The 18,981-nt window shown below is 36.0% G+C and overlaps 2 protein-coding genes across 3 annotated transcripts in view; one reads left to right on the top strand and one right to left on the bottom strand.

The window, feature by feature from the left end:
* Positions 1 to 18,981, bottom strand: part of PPP3R1 (protein phosphatase 3 regulatory subunit B, alpha) — a 68,759-nt gene that overhangs the window by 2,465 nt on the left and 47,313 nt on the right. Inside the window, exons 3-6 of one of the 2 annotated variants that reach the window (XM_040458219.1) lie at positions 6,880 to 7,056; positions 5,343 to 5,402; positions 3,979 to 4,197; positions 3,481 to 3,745 (exon numbers count right to left, since the gene is read on the bottom strand). In XM_040458219.1, the coding sequence (XP_040314153.1) occupies positions 3,717 to 3,745; positions 3,979 to 4,197; positions 5,343 to 5,402; positions 6,880 to 7,056 (485 nt within the window). In that variant the 3' untranslated portion in view covers positions 3,481 to 3,716. Of the gene's footprint in view, positions 1 to 3,480; positions 3,746 to 3,978; positions 4,198 to 5,342; positions 5,403 to 6,879; positions 7,057 to 18,981 lie in introns of those variants that run through there. The other variant, XM_040458220.1, reaches the window with a different exon arrangement.
* The window catches only part of LOC121019080 (TSC22 domain family protein 1-like), a 14,248-nt gene continuing 13,799 nt past the window's right edge, over positions 18,533 to 18,981 (top strand). Inside the window, exon 1 of the mRNA XM_040458224.1 lies at positions 18,533 to 18,539. The gene's annotated coding sequence lies outside the window, so the exon portion shown is untranslated. The remainder of the gene's footprint in view (positions 18,540 to 18,981) is intronic.

Genomic DNA, 18,981 nt, shown 5'->3' with positions numbered 1-18,981 from the left:
GGTTTTTTAAAACCCGTATTGCCTCTAGGTAAGGGCTTTCTCTCAGGATAACAGGCATTTTCTTGTGTTCTAGGACAATGGTTGGCAAAGTTTAAAAGGCCAGATAAGAAGTGTTATAGGCTTTGTAGGCCACATATAATTTCTCTTGGCATTTTCCTCTCCCACATTTTTTTTTTTTTTTTTTTTTTACAAATGTAAAAAACTGTTCTAAGCTCAAAGACCTACAAAACAGGCCACGGGAAGGATTTGACCCATTTTGGTTTGCTAACCCCTACACTAAGGTAGTTTAATATTAAATAATAACCAGATGTTAGCATAAAAATTATCCTCAAAACCCAACCTGTCAGTCCATTCTAGAAGGCATTATAAAAATACCAAATAAAAACTTCTGCACATTTTCTCATGGGCTTCATTCAGTACATGCAGAATTGTTACAGAAATCTCAGTGAATAAATGACATGGTAATCTAAAAGTGTAATTACCTGTATTATTAAATATAACCTACATAAGGAAAATACGTAAGTCATAAATGTTCATAGCTTGAATTTTCCCAGTGTAAACACCCAAGTAGCTAAGCACCCAGATCATTTTCAGCAGTCTTCTGCGGCCCCCTTCCAGCACTAGCCATCTCCTTCCTCCTGCCCTACCCCCACCCACCCACCCACTACTGTGACTTTAACAACATGGATTAGTTTGGTTTGTTTTTGTACATTTTAAAATGAAATTTTCATGTCTGGCTTGTTTCACCCGACAGGTTTTTGAGATTAATCCATGTTGTTGTGTATAACTGCATCTGTATTATTTTTAAATTTAATCCAAAATTTTTATTTCAAAAATAAAGCTTGAATAGCCAATTAGCTCTACAATTTCTATGAAAACAGCGGTTTGCTACCCTGCCTTCGTTCTCTGTTTTCTTTTACACAGAGATAATCATTTAGGATTTTCAGGTAATATTCAGTATTTCCCCACAGGTCTGCAAATAACATTCCTGCATTGCCATCTCTTGGATACTCACCACCACGCACCCCCCCACCCCCAACACACACACAATCTATTCCTCATGTTTTCCAGACTCAGATTACTTCACCCTCTCCAATCTCCCACTACAGTGGAGGAGTCTGAACAGAGTAGGGAGATCTAGTGTTCTGAATGCTTTTTAAACAGACTTCAACTGTTTTTAGTCTTGCCTTTATCCCCATTTTCACTTAATTTTTTTTTACATTTATTTATTTTTGAGAGACAGCACAGGTGGGGGAGGGGCAGAGAAAGAATGAGACACAGAATCAGAATCAGGCTCTAAACTGTCAGCACAGCCTGATGCAGGGCTCACACTCACAACCCATGAGATCATGACCTGAGCCAAAGTCAGAGGGCCAACCAACTGAGCCACCCCTCCACTTTCACTTATCTTATGCTACCAATTTCTGAGCCTTTCAGGGATTCTGCATTATATACCAAGTTGCCGCTCAGCTTTACAAGCTGATAGCTCAGAATTCATTTTTTTCTCCTATTAAGTCAGTTTACAGAGTTTTAAATTGTCTAGTTGCTATCCTCCCTACTATTCTCTTTGTCCTGTGGGTTCAAACAAAACCTTTACTTTTTAATCCGTTTAATTTCACTGGAGTTTGGAGAGGAAAGCAAAAATAAATAATCTGACTCTTGAACAACAACAGGGGTTGGAGTTATCAACCCCGCTATGCAGTAAAAAAGTCACATATAACTTTTGGCTCTCCCAAAATTTAACTAATAAACCACTGTTAACCAGAAGCCTCATGAATAACAATTAACACTATTTTGTGTATGCATTACATACTACATTCTTACAATAAAGCTAGAAAAAAAAGAAAACATTAACACAAAAAAACATGTGCAGTACTTCACTGAAAAGAAAAAATAGCATATAAGTGGACATGTGCAGTTCAAACCCATGTTTTTCAAGGGTCAGCTGTACAAGCATTCAGTTCAACCTGCCAACTTTAACACTGTCATCAATTGTTTCTATCTTCTTTGTATGTTTATTCTGAAATTTTTAAAGGAGGGAGACAAGCATGTGATCTTTTAAAGTAACTTCCCATCTCTTTACTGCTATAGCTTGAGAAATCAGAATAAAAAGGACTCAATGAAGCCAAAGTTATGGACTTGATCAATGTTCAGAGAAGTTGGGTTTAAAGCACAAAAGTTTTTCTCCATCCCCAAACTACACTCCTCAAAAATACAAAAGCAATTTATCAAATACTGGAAATAAACTCAAAGCACAGCTTATGTCTTCAGCGTAAACAGCATCATACACATTTTAATTTTCTTCCAATGACTAACAATTTATGTGTAATTTTAACTTACATTTTTATATTTACTAAATGGAATCTTCATCTATATACATCTCACATCACTGTAGGAAACAGTTTTCCATTTTTGCTTTTGTTCCCTCAATGCTCAGGATTTTTTTTTTTAATGTTTATTTATTTTGAAAGAGTGAAGGTGTGAACAGAGGACGGGCAGAGAGAGAGGGAGAAAGAATCCCAAGCAGACTCTGCGCTGCTGGAGCCACGCAGAACCCAGCGCAGGGCTCCATCTCATGAACTGTGAGATCATGACATGAGCTGAAATCAGGAGTCAGATGCTCAACTGACTGAGCCACCCAGGCACCCCTGAATTTCTTTTCTTTCCTTCTTTTGAAAACTGGCTACCCATGCTGACATGACCAGCCTGGTCCCACGGCACAATCTGACCACACTCCACACCAGTCTTTCCGTGATCTTTGGTAAAGAAGAAACAGAGGAGTAACATAAACCCTCCCAGCAGTACTACCAGGCAACAAAGTCTCCAATCTCAAGCCTAACCCTCTTCCAAAAAGACCCAGTCTGTTCTTTCAATTTTAGAGCATCACCCTACCTTTTGAAACAGCATGCACACAGTATTCCCTTGAGAGCAAGGAAGCTACTTAAAGGATAATGTGAACTTCTACTTCAATGCCACAGTAACAACTTTAGTCCTTACATGACACACAAGCAGTCATTAGTTTTTCCTTGTATGGTCTAAATAAAAAATGAAAAGGGGAGGAAGGAAATCTTGCCACAGTAGCATCCAATCGTAACTGAAAAACTTTAAAACTTTTTTCTTTGTTATCTTCACCTCTCCTCTGGATTCTCTGGTCTTTCTAGCTTGCAGTTAAAACTCCTTATTATATGTATCAAAAGGCTAGTATCTTTGCTTTGGCAAAGTAGAGAATGAAGCTGAGCAGCTGTGTTCCTGTTTGGAAGCACTGAGTGGTGGCAAATCCATCAGTAGCTTGGGAGAGGGGACGGGGAGGAATCACCATTTACACTGCCTAGCTGATGAGTCTAACATGCATAGGCACTCCACTTCTGTTGTCCTCATTGAAGCCAAACTTCTGGATTCCTAGCTGAAACTGCATCAACACCTACCCTCCACAAGTGTTTTCAAACATATTTATTTTTAAATGAACCTTAAGAATATGCCCTGTTTGTAATGTGGGGAACTACCAACAATAAGTAAAAGTTACTAGTATAAGTAAAATGGTACTAGCATTAGGGTGTATTACCAGATAATCACTGGGAACAGGAATTCTTGAGAATAATAATGGTTAGTCATTAACAGTTACCATGAGGAATATTTCAAAACTTTGAATATGGGCAATTAGGTAAACTCAAATACTGTATATAAATTTCTAGGGCAAATAAGTATAAGGAACTCTATTAAGTAGTTTTATAAATGCTTTTAAAACCTAACTTTTGGGGCGCCTGGGTGGCTCAGTCGGCTAAGCATCCGACTTCAGCTCAGGTCATGATCTCACAGTTCGTGGGTTCGAGCCCCGCGTCAGGCTCTGTGCTGACAGCTCAGAGCCTGGAGCCTGTTTCAGATTCTGTGTCTCCCTCTCTCTCTGACCCTCCCCCGTTCATGCTCTGTCTCTCTCTGTCTCAAAAATAAATAAACGTTAAAAAAAAATTTTTAAAAAACCTAACTTTTGAAGAACCAGCTCTTTTGTACTCACAGCACAGAATTCTTCAAAGGATATTCTTCCATCTCCATCCTTATCTGCATTTATTATGGTTTTGTCTACAATTTGCTGTAACTGTGTATCTTTCAGATTGTTCCCCACCATCATCTTCAGCACCTGGAAGAGCTCCCCGTTGGAAATATAGCCATCTTTATCCATGTCATAGATACGGAAAGCAACTAAAAAAAAGAGTAAGGAAAATCAATGGCAGTTGTAAGGCAATCACAAGTAAATACCTTCAATGAAGAAGAAAACAGTGAGTTGTCAAACATCTAGTCTAGAATTATAACTATGAAGATGGCTCCTTCTCACATTTGATCTTGCCTCTAGGGGCAGTTACACAGCTGGTTAAAAGTATGGGCTCTTGGGGCGCCTGGGTGGCTCAGTCGGTTAAGTGTCCGACTTCGGCTCAGGTTATGATCTCACGGTCTGTAAGTTCGAGCCCCGCGTCGGGCTCTGTGCTGACAGCTCGGAGCCTGGAGCCCATTTCAGATTCTGTGTCTCCCTCTCTCTCTGGCCCTCCCCCATTCATGCTCTGTCTCTGTCTCTAAAATAAATAAACATTTAAAAATTAAAAATAAAGAAAAAAAAGTATGGGCTCTGGAGTCAAGAGTGCTTGGGCCAATTAGCATACCTAAAGGAAAGTTATTTATCCTTGCTAAGCTTCAGTTTCTATACATAAAATTGGGATTAATAACAGTTCCAACTTCCCAGGTTCTTTATAGAGTACTTTATAACTGGCATATAATACATGTAAAAAATTGCTTAGAACAGTGTCTGAAACATGGCAAAAGTTTAATTGCTATTACTGTTATTCTCATTTATATTAAGAGTTCATTTACAAAAGATGTTTGCATATATCCTTTGCCTCACAGAACTATTACTGAATAAAATGTCTAATTAAGAGCTGAATAACTTACAAAGGTACAGATGTTCACTGTGATAGAGGGTGCCTACATAAACCAAAAGAGTGGACTTCTGGCTAAATATGTATATAAACTAAGTTCACCTAATGACATTAGAACATTTCTTCCCACTTTCATCAACAAATCTCTTATCCAAGACAAACAGTTTATATAGCTGTTTTCACTAGAAGGAAATTGTTTTCTTTCTATCCAACTAAAAAGCCACAATGACATCATTAGAATATACTAGTTGCAAAGAGCCTAAAAGGATTTTCTCCAGAATATACAATTTCTGTTACATATACTAAGAATCTAGAAAAAGTAATCTTTTAGAATATTTTTAAAAAAGGAGTTTATAATGTAGTATGGGTAGTAGTGGTATAAGAGGAAGAATGAATTCAGTAAAGAAAAATACTTACACCTCAACTTCTGTTCCTTATCTCCTTTGACACTGAACTGAGAGACTCCCTCAATGAATTCTGAATAAGAACAGAAAGTGTTTACAAATCAGAAGTTTCATTTTTTTTATATAGGAAAATACATAATACCCCCCCCACACACAAAAACTTAACATATCCATAAAAGAATATTTTTTTTGCTGCAAAAGAAAATATTACAAAGCAGTGTTTTAAACTGAAAGTGCCGAATTTGAAATTTCAACAAACAAGGTTCTATGTATTTTTTTAAATATCCAAACTTTCAGTTCTCTAAGGTCAAATCAATTTGAGCAATATTTCTTAAGTAACACACAGCTTACCACTAAAAAACAATTCTTTAAGCTATTTAACTCTTTCTTTTTGGAATGGAACTATAAAAGAGGGGTTTTTTAAAAGATCACAGTGGCACCTGGCTGGCTCAGTAGGCAGAGCATGCGACTCCTGGTCTCAAGGTTGTAAGCTGGAACCCCATACTGGGTGCAGAGATGACTTAAAAACAAAATCCTGGGGCGCCTGGGTGGCTCAGTTTGCTTGAGCGTCCAACTGCAGCTCAGGTCAAGGTCTCACAGTTCAGGAGTTTGAGCCCCACATCAGGCTCCATCTCTATGTGTCAGCTGCAGAGCCCACTTAGGATCCTCTGTCCGCCTCTCTCTGCACCTTCCCTGCTTGCTCTCTTTCTCTCAAAAATAAACATTTAAACATAAAATAAAAATATTTAAAAAACACAAAATCTTACAAGTATTAAAAAAAAGATTATACATTGTTTTGTTTCTTCCGTTTAAGTAATTTTCTCTGCCCAGTGTGGGGCTTGAACTCACAATCTCACAATCGAAGTCTCATGCTCTTCTGAGCCAGCAAGCAACCCTCGACTGTTTTGCCAGAACAAAAATAATTTTGAATTTCTGGTCCCAAAATTCAGACTCATTTAAATAAAGTGTTGGAAGCCTCGTGAAAATGATCATTTTTCTTCACTGCCTGTTTAACATTAAATCTATCATAAAATCTGTTTTAGATCCTCCTTTACTTAAAACTCAGTTCCTGGAACTAAAATAACAAAGTCTGTTGATGACAAAGTATAGAATCAAACATAAAATTATGTACCATGGTAGTATTAGCAAAATCACTATTGTTTTATGTAAAATTCTAGATTAAAATAATCCTGTGTAAAATGCTCATCTCCTTATTACTACAGTTTATTTTTTATTGCTTAGTGTAAGTCTCATTCTTTAAATAAAGTTTCTAAAAATGCAGCTCTAACATGTTTCCGAAAATAAGATTAATTTTCCAAAAACAAAGGAAATAGATAAATTTGATCATATATGAACCAAGCGGTAAAAGATCTTTTACTTATTAGTTCATTAAGGTTCATATACCACACGTTTCAAGAATTTAACATTATTATTATAAGATCACCAATAAACACGTTTTTAAAAAACTAAATTTTCAGACATTTTCATACACAGAACTCTTAAGACTAGTTATAGATTACCTAACTTGTTAAATTAAAAAATTTTCTTACCTTTAAAGTCTACTTCTCCATTCCCATCTGTGTCAAATATATCTATTACTCGCTGTACTAAAGGATTCTGTTGTAACTCAGGCAGAGACATGAACTCTTCCACACTCAAAGAACCAGAATTGTCCAAATCGAGCTTCTTAAATCTCTTTCCTAGCCTTTTAATTTCATCAGCATCAACTAAAAACAAACCAAAAGAGATGACAAGATTTACAAAATGATTTTATGAGAATTATACGGGAAAAAAATCCAGCAGTTAATCAAAGTTTGAGTTTAATTAAAAGTTACATATTCTATTGGTTAATTGCCTATAACAGAAAAGTACATAGTATTTTTATTTGGTTACCTTTTTGTTTGCCTGCCCCTGCCATAACATACAAACCAACTGTATACGCACCAAGATATTATAGGATTGCAATGCTAAGCCGATCATGGAGTCAGGTGATTCCTACTAGGCAGGCTAAATCAATCTCTGTTCTGTACCAAAGCATCTTTCACTTATTTTTTTCAAGTTTGATTTCTTTCTAATAGTTCATGGTTTGAACATGGTTCAAAATTAAAGCCTCCCTCCTATCCCACCCTGTAGACATCCAATTCCCCTCCTTAGAGGCAATGTTGCCAGTTTCTTGAGTATTCTTCCAGAGATACTCTTAGCAAGTATGAGCAAATAAAATACCGCTTTTATGTTTTTTAACCAAAAGAACCACAGCTAACAAAATTCACTTAAGAAATGTTTGCATTAGTTTGTAATTACTCTGTAAAAATTCAGTATCCAGTCTCTAATATGCATATGCATTCGTGAAAGATTTTTTCTTCTAAATTACATTACTGTCTTCATTCCTTTAAGAAATCAAATTCATACAAATAATTTTAATCTTGGTAACAGAAATAATACAAATATATTAAAAGAAAATTAAGTCAAATGTTATGCTGCCCATGGGTATACATGTATTATGGCGCACAGTATTAGAGACCGAGACTGCAAACTTCTTGAAAGTTCGAATATATGGCATTCTCACTATAAGAACGTAAAAGTTAAAGATTTTTTAAATATAAAAATATTATGTTAAAGTGAAATAAAAACTGTATCTGCACTACAAAGTACAGACGATACAACTAACTACCAGATGCTGCTCTAATATGAAGTAGTTCATATGCAGCTGGTAAAGGGAGTCATAAGAGCTGGTTTGTGAGTCAACAGAGCACAGAAATGTCACTGGTTCATAGGGATTTTTCCTAGTTCGTTCTGAAGGGAAAAAGTGGTCAAGTTTTCTCAAAGAACAAGTCTTAATAAAATAAAATCTTAAGAAAAAAGGTGAAAACAAATGCCTTCCTTTACAGAAAACAGCAAGTTTAGTAGCTTCAGGAACTTCAAAAGTCTTTCCAACACTGTTCTATGGTGAAAAGGGTACAAATGAACCAGCTGCAAAGATAATTCCTCATCTCTCCACCTCTCCCACCACCAAGCCTCAAAAAGCACTTAACAAAGGGACTGTACCATGACTCCTTACTTAATTTTTACAAAATTAGTTTCTGCTAAAGCAGCTGCCCTCAAGGACCTGGAGGAAGGTCCAAAATAGGAAGCTCGAGTCCTAGTTTAAGGCTAATAAATGAATAGCTATGGTGCTTAATACAAATGCCAGAGGCTATTTATGCTAAAATTTTTAAGACCGTGATCGTTTTCTAAGTACTCTGCTACAAAGCTGCATACTTGAGTCTACCCAAACCATACTTTCCCAACATGTGATTCTGCAGCATTTGAGGTTTTCAATACATATATTATACTGTAACAGAAATGCCTTTATGTTAATGATTCAACTGAACATTGCTTCAAATAGCAAAACACACATATATACCTACAATAATCCAATCAAAACTGAAATACGCACCTCATAAACACATCAACTACAAATAACCTTTTTTTGTCCCTTTTATTCTTTAATGAACAGATGATAAAAGCAACTGTTCAAATAAACCTTAATTTTCTTATTTTCCATGATGAAACTGGATATCCTCACTCCTGGGAGGAAAATTTAATAAACCTTAAGTCCCTTAAATGCTTTTCATTTATTTATTTACCTGTCTTCCCCACCTCAGACCAGAGTCCACGACCTTTCACTGGTGTTCTGTACACTGCATATAAAAGGTACTCAATAAATGTTTTAAATGAGTTTTAATTCTAAGTGTTTCAGATTTAAAACTTACTCATCAAAATGCCATCAGAATTTAGAGTAAAACTCGACTTAACCTACCAGACACCAATCAGCGGATCTTTCAGAACAGTTTCTCCAAGTTCATAGTGTTTGCTGAAAGCTACTCTCCCTCTCCATACCAAGGATGAGTTAACTTTTTCCAGTAATCTTTAGTTTTGCCTTACAACCACAAACCAGAAAAGGTGATGAGGAAACTGAACATAATGGATGACTAAAATACACCGTAAGTGGAAAAGGAAAGACAACATGTCCCCAAACAGCATCTCATTTAGAGTAACTCTAGAGTGTACCATTAATTGGAAAGAGCAAAGGCAGAACTGTAGTGCCATAATACTTATAGAAACTGTTAGATTCCATTTACTAATGCTATGATATAAACATGATAACAGTTTTACAAAGTCACATTCTGAAACTGAAAGCGAGGTGAAGGACTATCTTCAATTACCTGGAAAACCCCACTAATCCAAAAGCATTCCAGTCTTGAAAGATGAACAAGGAATATTAAGAATAAAGATGAATCATAAATCAAATATATTTCTTTACACTGCCAACAGTAATCTTTCTAAAAACCACATTCAGCCAAATTGCTGGCTCTCATGCTTAAAAATGTGTAGTGGCTTTCTAACACGCTCAGGATACAAAGTCTAAAGCCCTTGACAATATTTAGCCTCAATTTAAATTTCCATCCTTCTCTTCCCCATCTTTACTTTAGCTACAATGCTCTTGGCACAATTCTTCTATAGCATAAAGTTCATGCCTCCGTTTCCTTATATACCCTCTGCTGGAATGTCCTTCCCTGAACTCTCTGATCATGAGACTCGTACCAATTTCTGATTTAAAAAGGGGGGAGACTGGGTTGCCTGGGTGGCTCAGTTGGTTAAGCGTCTGACTCTTGGTCTCAGCTCAGGTCACGATCTCATGGTTCGTGAGTTCAAGCCCCTCACCAGGCTCTGCACTGACAACATGAAGCTTGCTTGGGATTCTCTCTCCTTCTCTCTGTCCCTCCCCCACTTGCTTGCTCTCTCAAAAATAAACATTAAAAAAAAAATCTTTAAAAAATGGGGGGAATTAACTGTATATCCTGTAGTTATGAGTATCATTAACTAATTCTCTGGCACAAGCCCTTAAAACCTTTTTTTTTTAACGTTTATTTATTTTTGAGACAGAGAGAGACAGAGCATGAACGGGGGAGGGGCAGAGAGAGAGGGACACACAGAATCGGAAGCAGGCTCCAGGCTCTGAGCCATCAGCCCAGAGCCCGACGCGGGGCTCGAACTCACGGACCGCAAGATCGTGACCTGAGTTGAAGTCGGACACTTAACCAACTGAGCCACCCAGGCGCCCCTTAAAACAACATTTTAAAAGACATTTTCTGTCTTTTGCTTTAAATAGCTTGTGAAATATTACAAAATAGTTGATACCTATTCTGGATGAGTAGTTACAACTTTCCTTAAAGGCAAAGCAATGTGCCAGTGACAAATGGCTTTTTAAAAAGCCCCAGAAATAAAACATGCAGGGAATGACCTCTATCTAATCTTCTGTTCACCACCATTTGCACATACCCCATGCAGCCAAAACTCACCTTGGGATTTACTTTAGGAAGACAGTGTAATTTGAAAGTAGGCAATATCTATTCTCCAACCACCCATTTATTTCCTCCTTTCTGTCCCTTCCTTCCTGCCTGGATTACAATAATAAGTAAGACACAGACTAGATTACTCAGTACTCTGAGGCTAGCTGAACAACTGGAGGAATCTATACTAAATAATTTCAGTATTTTTAATGGTTAACATGGAAGGCAATGCCATAAATATCTTTTAAAGCCAAAATCTAAGAAAGCTAGCTTTCAACAACAAATGGTAAAAATAGTTATTTTAGGTATGGAACAAAGTGATGAATTTGGTCATTACTGTCACCAGAGAAGCAGTTATTCAGCACTTCCACTTGCCAGCATTGTAGACCAGATGTGTTGCAGGATTAAATGTGTACTAAAGCATGAAACAGAATCTCGATTCTTGAAGTATCAGCATACACCAATCTCGTACAAATTAGGCACAGATCTCTGAAGTAGATTAAACCCATCTTGGTAGTACCATTAAACGTTTCAGATCTGCACTTGGTACAAGTCAAATACTAAAGAACAAATTCCAACTTTTGGTAGCAACTTTGATCAAAGATTTTTCCTACTCCCTTAAAACAGATGGACAAGGGGGGAAAAAAACAAACCTCACCCTCTTGACTCATCTTGTGACTCAGATACTCTCTTTCATATGTTTTGCCAAGTTAAAACTCGTTATTTTTCTACTTTTTGTAAGGACGCCTTTGGAAGGACTATCACTTTTAATAGTTGAAAAAGCCTGCTTAGTCAATTTATTACAAAGCACTAAAATAAAAAATCGTATAAAGTAATTGTATCATTCTCTAATATTTAAGGAAGACATTAAAAGGTGGATTTTTTTGTCTGCGTTTATCAAATATAAAGTTATTAATAAGGAATTGATGGATTGCTTACACAGAAAACACCAAATTAAACTGTTGAGACCTTACTGAAGATCAATGCACCCTGACTATACTCAGGGATAAAGGTGAAATCTAGATGGTTACTCATTTTAACAAGTGATTTCAAGAATCTCATTAACACATAAAATAATAATTAAGAATCTGCTTTTAGAGAGCTCATTTTGCTACAGTAAATTTTATTTTTTGCATTAAGATATTTTTTAAGTTTTTAATTCCAGTATAGTTAACATAGTGGTATATTAGTTCCAGGTGTACAATACAGTGATTCAACAATTCCATACATCACCCAGGGCTCATCACAGACAAGTGCCCTCCTTAATCTCCATCACCTATTTCACCCATCAACCCACCTACATTCTCTCTGCTTCTCTACAGTGAAGAATCTGTTTCTTGGTCTTTTTTTCCCCTTGCTCATTTGTTTCTTAAATTCCACATATAAGTGAAATCAGATGTCTTTCTCTCACTTAGTTCTTATAGCATTATACTCTCTAGCTCCATCTAATTTGTGCAAATGGCAAGGTTCCATTTTTTTTTTAGCCAAACAGTCCTCTGTATATACATACCATCTCTTCTTTATCCACTCATCTATCAATGGACACTTAGGGCTCCTTCCATAATTTAGCTATTGTAAATAACACTGCTATAAACAGGGGTGCATGTATCCCTTTCAATTAGTGTTTTGTATTTTGGGGGTTGATACCCAATAATGCAATTACTGTAGGGCAGTTCTATTTTTAACCTTTTGAGGAAACGACAAACTTTTCCTACAGTGCCTGCACGAGTTTGCATCTCCCCCCCCCCCCAATAGTACAAAAGGGTTCCTTCCTATTCCTCCACATCCTCATGAATGCTTGTTGTTTCTTGTGTTTTTTTATTTTAGCCATTCTGGAAGGTGTGAGGTGATAGCTCATTGTACTTTGTATTTCCTTGATGATTAGTGATGTTGAGCATCTCCTCATTTATCTGTTGGCCATCTGGACGTCGTTTGGAGAAATGTCTGTTCATATCTTCTGCCCATTTTTAATTGGATTATTTGTTTTTTGGGGGGTGTTGAGCTGTATCAGTTCTTTGCATATTTTGGATACCAGCCCTTTATCAGATATGTCCTTTGCAAATATCTTCTCCAATTCAGTAGGCTGCTTTTTAGGTTGTGTTGTTTCCTTCGCTATGTCCAAGATTTTTATTTTGATGTAGTGGCAATAATTTCTTTTTGCTTTCATTTCCCTTGCCTTGGGAGACACATCTACAAAAATATACCATGACCAATGTCAGAAAAATTACTGCCTGTGTGCTCTCTTCTAGGATGTCTACAATTTCAGGTCTCACATTTAGGTCTTTAATCCATTTTGAATTTATTTTGTGTATGGTGTAAGAAAGTGGTCTAGTTTCATTCTTTTACATGTTGCTGTCCAGTTTCCCAATACCATTTACTGAAGAGCTGCAGTAAGTTTTAATAAAAACTGTCAACTGGACATATTAATACTAGAATAATACTAAGAGACAGAAGGTTGCATATTCATTCATCACTCTCTCAGATGAAGAAAAACAACCATCTCCCTTCCTATTTTTTTCTCATTTAGAAAAAAGGAATGGGGCACCTGGGTGGCTCATTCGGTTAGGCATCCAACTTCAGCTCAAGGTCATGATCTCACTGTTCTTGAGTTTTTGCCTCACGTCAGGCTCTGTGCAGACAGCTCAGAGCCTGAAGCCTGCTTCGGATTCTGTGTCTCCCTCTCTCTCTGCCCTCCCCTGCTTATACTCTGTCTTGTCTGTGTGTGGGGGGGGTGTCTCTCAAAAAGACAAACAAACAAACAAAAAAACATTAAAACAAAATTTTTTTAAAGAAAAAGAAAAAAGGAATAAAAGAGATTCCAAAATAGTATAGAAGACATCTAGGTCTCCAACTGTTAAAGCATTATTATTACTACTACATACACACCAAGCTACTACTCCACTGTTAGGGTTAAAAGAAAAACAACTTTGAAGTCTAAGCTCTTTTAGGTGATTCTGAGATTTCTCAAAATGAAAACAAAAAGAAATAAGCAGAATGGTAGAAAAATAAACTTTCTGCAAACTTTAGCCAATTCCCAGTAATTGTGTAGTACTCAACAGCAACAAGACTAATCCTTCTTGAGGAAATTCTTTTAAATAGTCAATTTATAGATAATTTACTGTTAGTCTATTAATCATCTAATAACAAAAACAAAATAAATCAAGTTTTTTCAAATTCTTCTAGCAGTAACAATAATTTGAAAGAAACTAAATGTAGGATCCTGTTTAGAATCCTGGAAAAGAACTTTTCAGATGTCACCAGTTTTTTTACTAAAATATGAAGTTTAACAGTTTGTACCAATGTTAATTTCTTGATTTTGGTAACTGTACTATGGTTTAGTGAGACATTAACATTAGAGGAAGCTAGCTGAGGGGTATTTGGGAACTCTTATTTTTGAAACTTTTTAATTTCTCCTTAGTCTCCTCTAATTTATGAGAGCTCTTAATTCTTCCCTTGTCTTTCAGGACCTTGAAACTTTTAATCCAGTATTTTGTAAAATGTCCCTCACCTTAAGCTTGCTGATATTTTCTTATGATTAGGATACATTTTGGCATTTGGAGCAAAAATACCATAGAAATGATGATGTGTCCTTATCAGCACACATTGTTATCAAAGGGTTCACAATGTCAATGTCTTTTTGCTAGTGATGTTAACTTTAATCAATTGACCAGGGTGGTGTCTGTCAGATTTCTCCACTATAAATCTACTATCTTTCCCTTTGTATTAAAAAATATCAGGGGAGGGGCACCTGTGTGGCTCAATCAGTTAAGCATCCATGATCTCATGGTTTGGGAGTCTGAGCCCTGTGTTGGGCTCTGTGCTGTGCCTGCTTCAGATTGTGTCTCCCTCTCTCTCTCTGCCCCTCCCCCACTCACTCTCTCTCAAAAATAAATATTTAAAAAATGTATCAGGGGAAGGGGAAACAATACTTTGAGACTATACAAATATCCCATTTTTCCTAAAACTCTAACCTAATTTTAGCATACACAGGCAATTCGACTCTGGTGTGCAAGATTTAATCACTATGGTATTTGCTTAATGATTTTCTTTTCCCCTTTCCTTGTACATTGAAACGTTCCTATTTAAGAAACAAATAAAAACTGCCCCTTCCCCATTTCTTTCTTTATTCAATTATTCACATCAGCATAGATTCACAGATACTTATTTTATTCTACAGGTTAAAATTCAATAATGTCACTATTCATCAAATTTTTCTAGCTTTGTTTAGGTACCACCTCAGGTTGGCTCCTGTGTGACCTTTCAACAATCCCCATTTTGAGCATCTCCTTAATTTCTGGCACCATAAAATATTCCAGACTCTGGAATTCCAGCCTCTTCTGACTATATATTTTCAAGAGGAATTTTCTCTTTTGTATGGCAGAATATTTAGAACTATATTACAGAATGAAAACTATTAGGAAAGATTACTATAGTAAGCAATCTCAGAATCTCTATCTTAGAAATATTCTGGAAAGAGCCATCAGACAGGACAAAATAACCTATGGAAAAACATTTACTGAATAATTCTTATAAAGTCTACCACAAGAATAAAGCATTATAGTGTTATCAATAGAAGATACTGGGTGATTTCTCAACTTAAAGTTTAATTTCAAAGTTCTATTAAGTCTTTTGTAAGATTTATCTCCTACAAAGGTAATGAGTGGATTTTCATGTTACCCCCAATTAGATGCAAAACCCACCAGAGGGCGCGATAGAGACAGTCATAGAGAAGCAGTTGCAAAAAAAGCCCCCAATTCTGTACCAACCTTTTAGTGTAGCAGTTTAATATTTATATTCTGCAAGGCATAGTCTGACAACAGAACAAAGCAAACAAAGAAAGAACCTTAACAATATTATAAGAAAACTGAAAAAGTATTTTATGAAATATTAACACAAAGTCACACAAATTTTTCTTACAAATGAAAAACCTGCATATACTTAAAAAGGTCTAGATTTTAGGGATATATCATAATTTTCTAATGTAAGAGGCAAGGTGCATTTTTGGTGTTTCTGGATTATAATTTTCATGTAATTTAAAAATGAAATTGTTAAATAAAAAGCTAGACAGCAGCACCAACAAAATAATTACCAAGTTGTAAAACGCCAATAAATTTTAAGCCAATTTTAACATTCCAAAAACACATTATTAAATACACAGTTCTACAGGTTTTGACAAATGTATACACTTAGGTAAGCATCACTACAATCAAGATAAAAGCACATTTCCATCATCCCCAAGTGTTCCCGAGCCCTTCTGCAGTCAATCATGTCCCCTACCACCAATAGCAGGTAACCACTGTTCTGCTTTCTGTCACTAATTATGTCTAGGATTTCATATAAATGGGATCATATAGGTGTACTCTTCTATTTATCTTCTTATTCTCATCTAATTTTTCACATTAATTCAAGCTGCTACATGGCAGTAGCTTGTTCCTTTTTATTGCAGAGTAGTAGAGTCCACTGTATGGATATACACAATTTTTAAATGTATTCATCTGTTACTAGACATACCTGTTGTTTCCTGTTTGGAATTATTAGAAATAAAGCTACTAAGAATATTCATAAAGTCTTTTTGTAAACAAATATTTTCCTAGACTTGCAGGGTCACTGGGTAAGCTGTATGCTGAACTTTCAGAAACTGTCAAAAGGTCTTCCAGAATGGTGTACCATTTTACACACTCACCATCAATCTATGAGAATTCCAGGAGCTCCACATCCTTGGCAACACGTGGTACTGTCAGTCTTTTTTTAAGTTTAGCCATTCTAGCGGGTGGTAGCAATATATGATTATAGTTTTAATCTGCATTTCTCAGACCTAATGATCTTGAGCATCTTTCTCATGTGATTATTGTCAATTCATATATATCTTCGTTTGAAAAGTAACTGTTCAAATATTTTACCTTTTATTTTTTTTTTAATTTTTTTTTCAACGTTTATTTATTTTTGGGACAGAGAGAGACAGAGCATGAACGGGGGAGGGGCAGAGAGAGAGGGAGACACAGAATCGGAAACAGGCTCCAGGCTCTGAGCCATCAGCCCAGAGCCCGACGCGGGGCTCGAACCCATGGACCGCGAGATCGTGACCTGGCTGAAGTCGGACGCTCAACTGACTGCGCCACCCAGGCGCCCCTTATATTTTACCTTTTAAAAAATGGGTTGTCTGGGGGGCGACGTGGTGGCTCAGTCACTTAAGCATCTGACTTCAGGCCAGGTCATGATCTCATGAATCATATGGGATCAAGCCCCTCATGGGCCTCTCTGCTGTCAGCACAGAGCCCACTTCGGATCCTCTGTCTTCCTCTCTCTCTGCCCCTCCCCTATTCATGCTCTCTCAAAAATTAAGAACAAAAACAAAAACTGGGTTGTCTGGAAAAGTTGTGAAATTCTCTCTGTATACTGACACAAGTCCTCTGTCACCACGTAGGTAGTTCAAGTATTTTCTCCCAGTCTGTAAGCTACCTTTTCAAAGGTATCTTTTAAAGAGCAAAAATATTCAATTTTGATGAAATCCATTTTTTCTTTTATGATTCATGTTTTATGTGTACTAAATCTTTGAGTAAACCCGGCATGAAGATTTTCTCCTACATATTCTTCTAAAAGTTCCACAGCTTTTATGTTTAAATCTATAACCCATGAAATTTTTTATATATGGGATTAGAGGCAAATTTTTATTTCATATAGAAATATATTTTGTTGAAAAGTCTCCCTTACAATGGTATCTTTGACGCATTTGTAAAAAATCATACACAAATCAACATTGTACAACTTAAATTGACACAATGTTATGTATGTCAACTATATTTCAATTAAAAATTTAAAAAATCAAATAATATATTTTGCCAGTGAAGCTACATATATATATTTGTATTTATATGGATCTATGTCCTCTACTGTTCCACAGGCTGGTCTATCTTATGCCAATACCAGTCTAATGTTTTATAGTAAATATTTAAATCAAGGAGCACTGTCCTCATACTTTGTCTTCTTTTTCAAAACTGTTATGGCTTTTCTAAGACCCATACATTTCCATGTGGAATTAGCAATTAGTTTGATAATTTTTACAAAAAGCCTGCTGAGAGTTCAATAGGGGTTGACTTGAATCTATAGATCAATCAGAGTAGAACAGATGCCTCAACAGAATCAAGTCTTTCATTTTATGATGTGGTCATCTCTCTCCATTTATTTAGGTCTTTTTAATGATTTCTCTTAGTAACATTTCATAGTTAGGTGTACAAATCTTACATATATTTGGTTAAACTTCTAACATGAATACCTCATGTTTTTATTCTTTATAAATGGTATTTTTGTCAATTTCACTTTTTTTCAATTATTCATTGTGATTATATAAAACTTCCACTGATTTTTGCCTTCTGTTCTTATATCATACAATATTGCTAAATTCACTTATTTCTAGTAACTCACTATTTACTATATATACAATGACATCATCTAAGAGTAAAGACAATTTTTTACTACTTCCTTTCTAATCTGAATATATATTTTTTTTCCTGGACTTAATGTACTGACTAGGACTTCTAGTACAATTTTCCTTAAGTTTTTTATATGTATTTATTTTGAGAGAGAGAGGCAGAGAGAAGAGAAAGATAATTCCAGGTAGGCTCCACACTGTCAGTGCAGAGCCTGATGTGGGGCTCGAACCCAAGATCATGAGATCATGACCTGAGCAGATGTTGAGTAGGATGCTTAACCAAAGGAGACACCCAGGAGTCCCAGGAACTTCTAGTACAACTTTGACTACACTTCTTCAGAGTGAAAAACTGCTTTTTTTCCCAATCTTAGGTAGAAAGCATTCAGTCTTTCATCATTAAGTATAGGTTGTTGTTTGTTTTTTTTTTTTTAACAGGTGCTCTATCCGAGTTTAGTTCCCTTCTACTCCTAATTTGCCAAGTATATTTACCACTGAACTCTGTCAAAGATTTTGCTCCATCTATTGCTAAGATCATGTTTCTCTTACTCTGCCCACATAGTGAATTATACTGTTTTTTAGTTAAAATCACACTGAGGATAAATTCCACTTGGTCATGTTTTATTGTCCTTTTTACAATACTGCTGGATGAGATTTACAAATATTTAAAGATTTTTACATGTACATTCATGGTGCATGTTGGTCTACAGTTTTCTATGATATTTTTGGTATTGCTAATGGTGTAATAATGCTAGCTTCTATTTTCTGAAGGAATATGGATTATAACTTTTTTTTCATTAAATGTTAGAAATTGCCAGTAAAGCCATCTGGCTTGGAGTTTTCTTTGTGGGAAGATTTTTATTTTAGAGAGACAGAGCATGCTCAAGCGGGGT

The sequence above is a fragment of the Herpailurus yagouaroundi genome, unplaced genomic scaffold, assembly GCF_014898765.1.
Source record: "Herpailurus yagouaroundi ecotype Mexico unplaced genomic scaffold, PumYag 221, whole genome shotgun sequence".
Classification (NCBI taxonomy): Eukaryota; Metazoa; Chordata; class Mammalia; order Carnivora; family Felidae; genus Herpailurus; species Herpailurus yagouaroundi.
The sequence above is the reverse complement of the archived record's forward strand: the minus strand, read 5'-3'. Positions and strand labels throughout refer to the sequence as shown.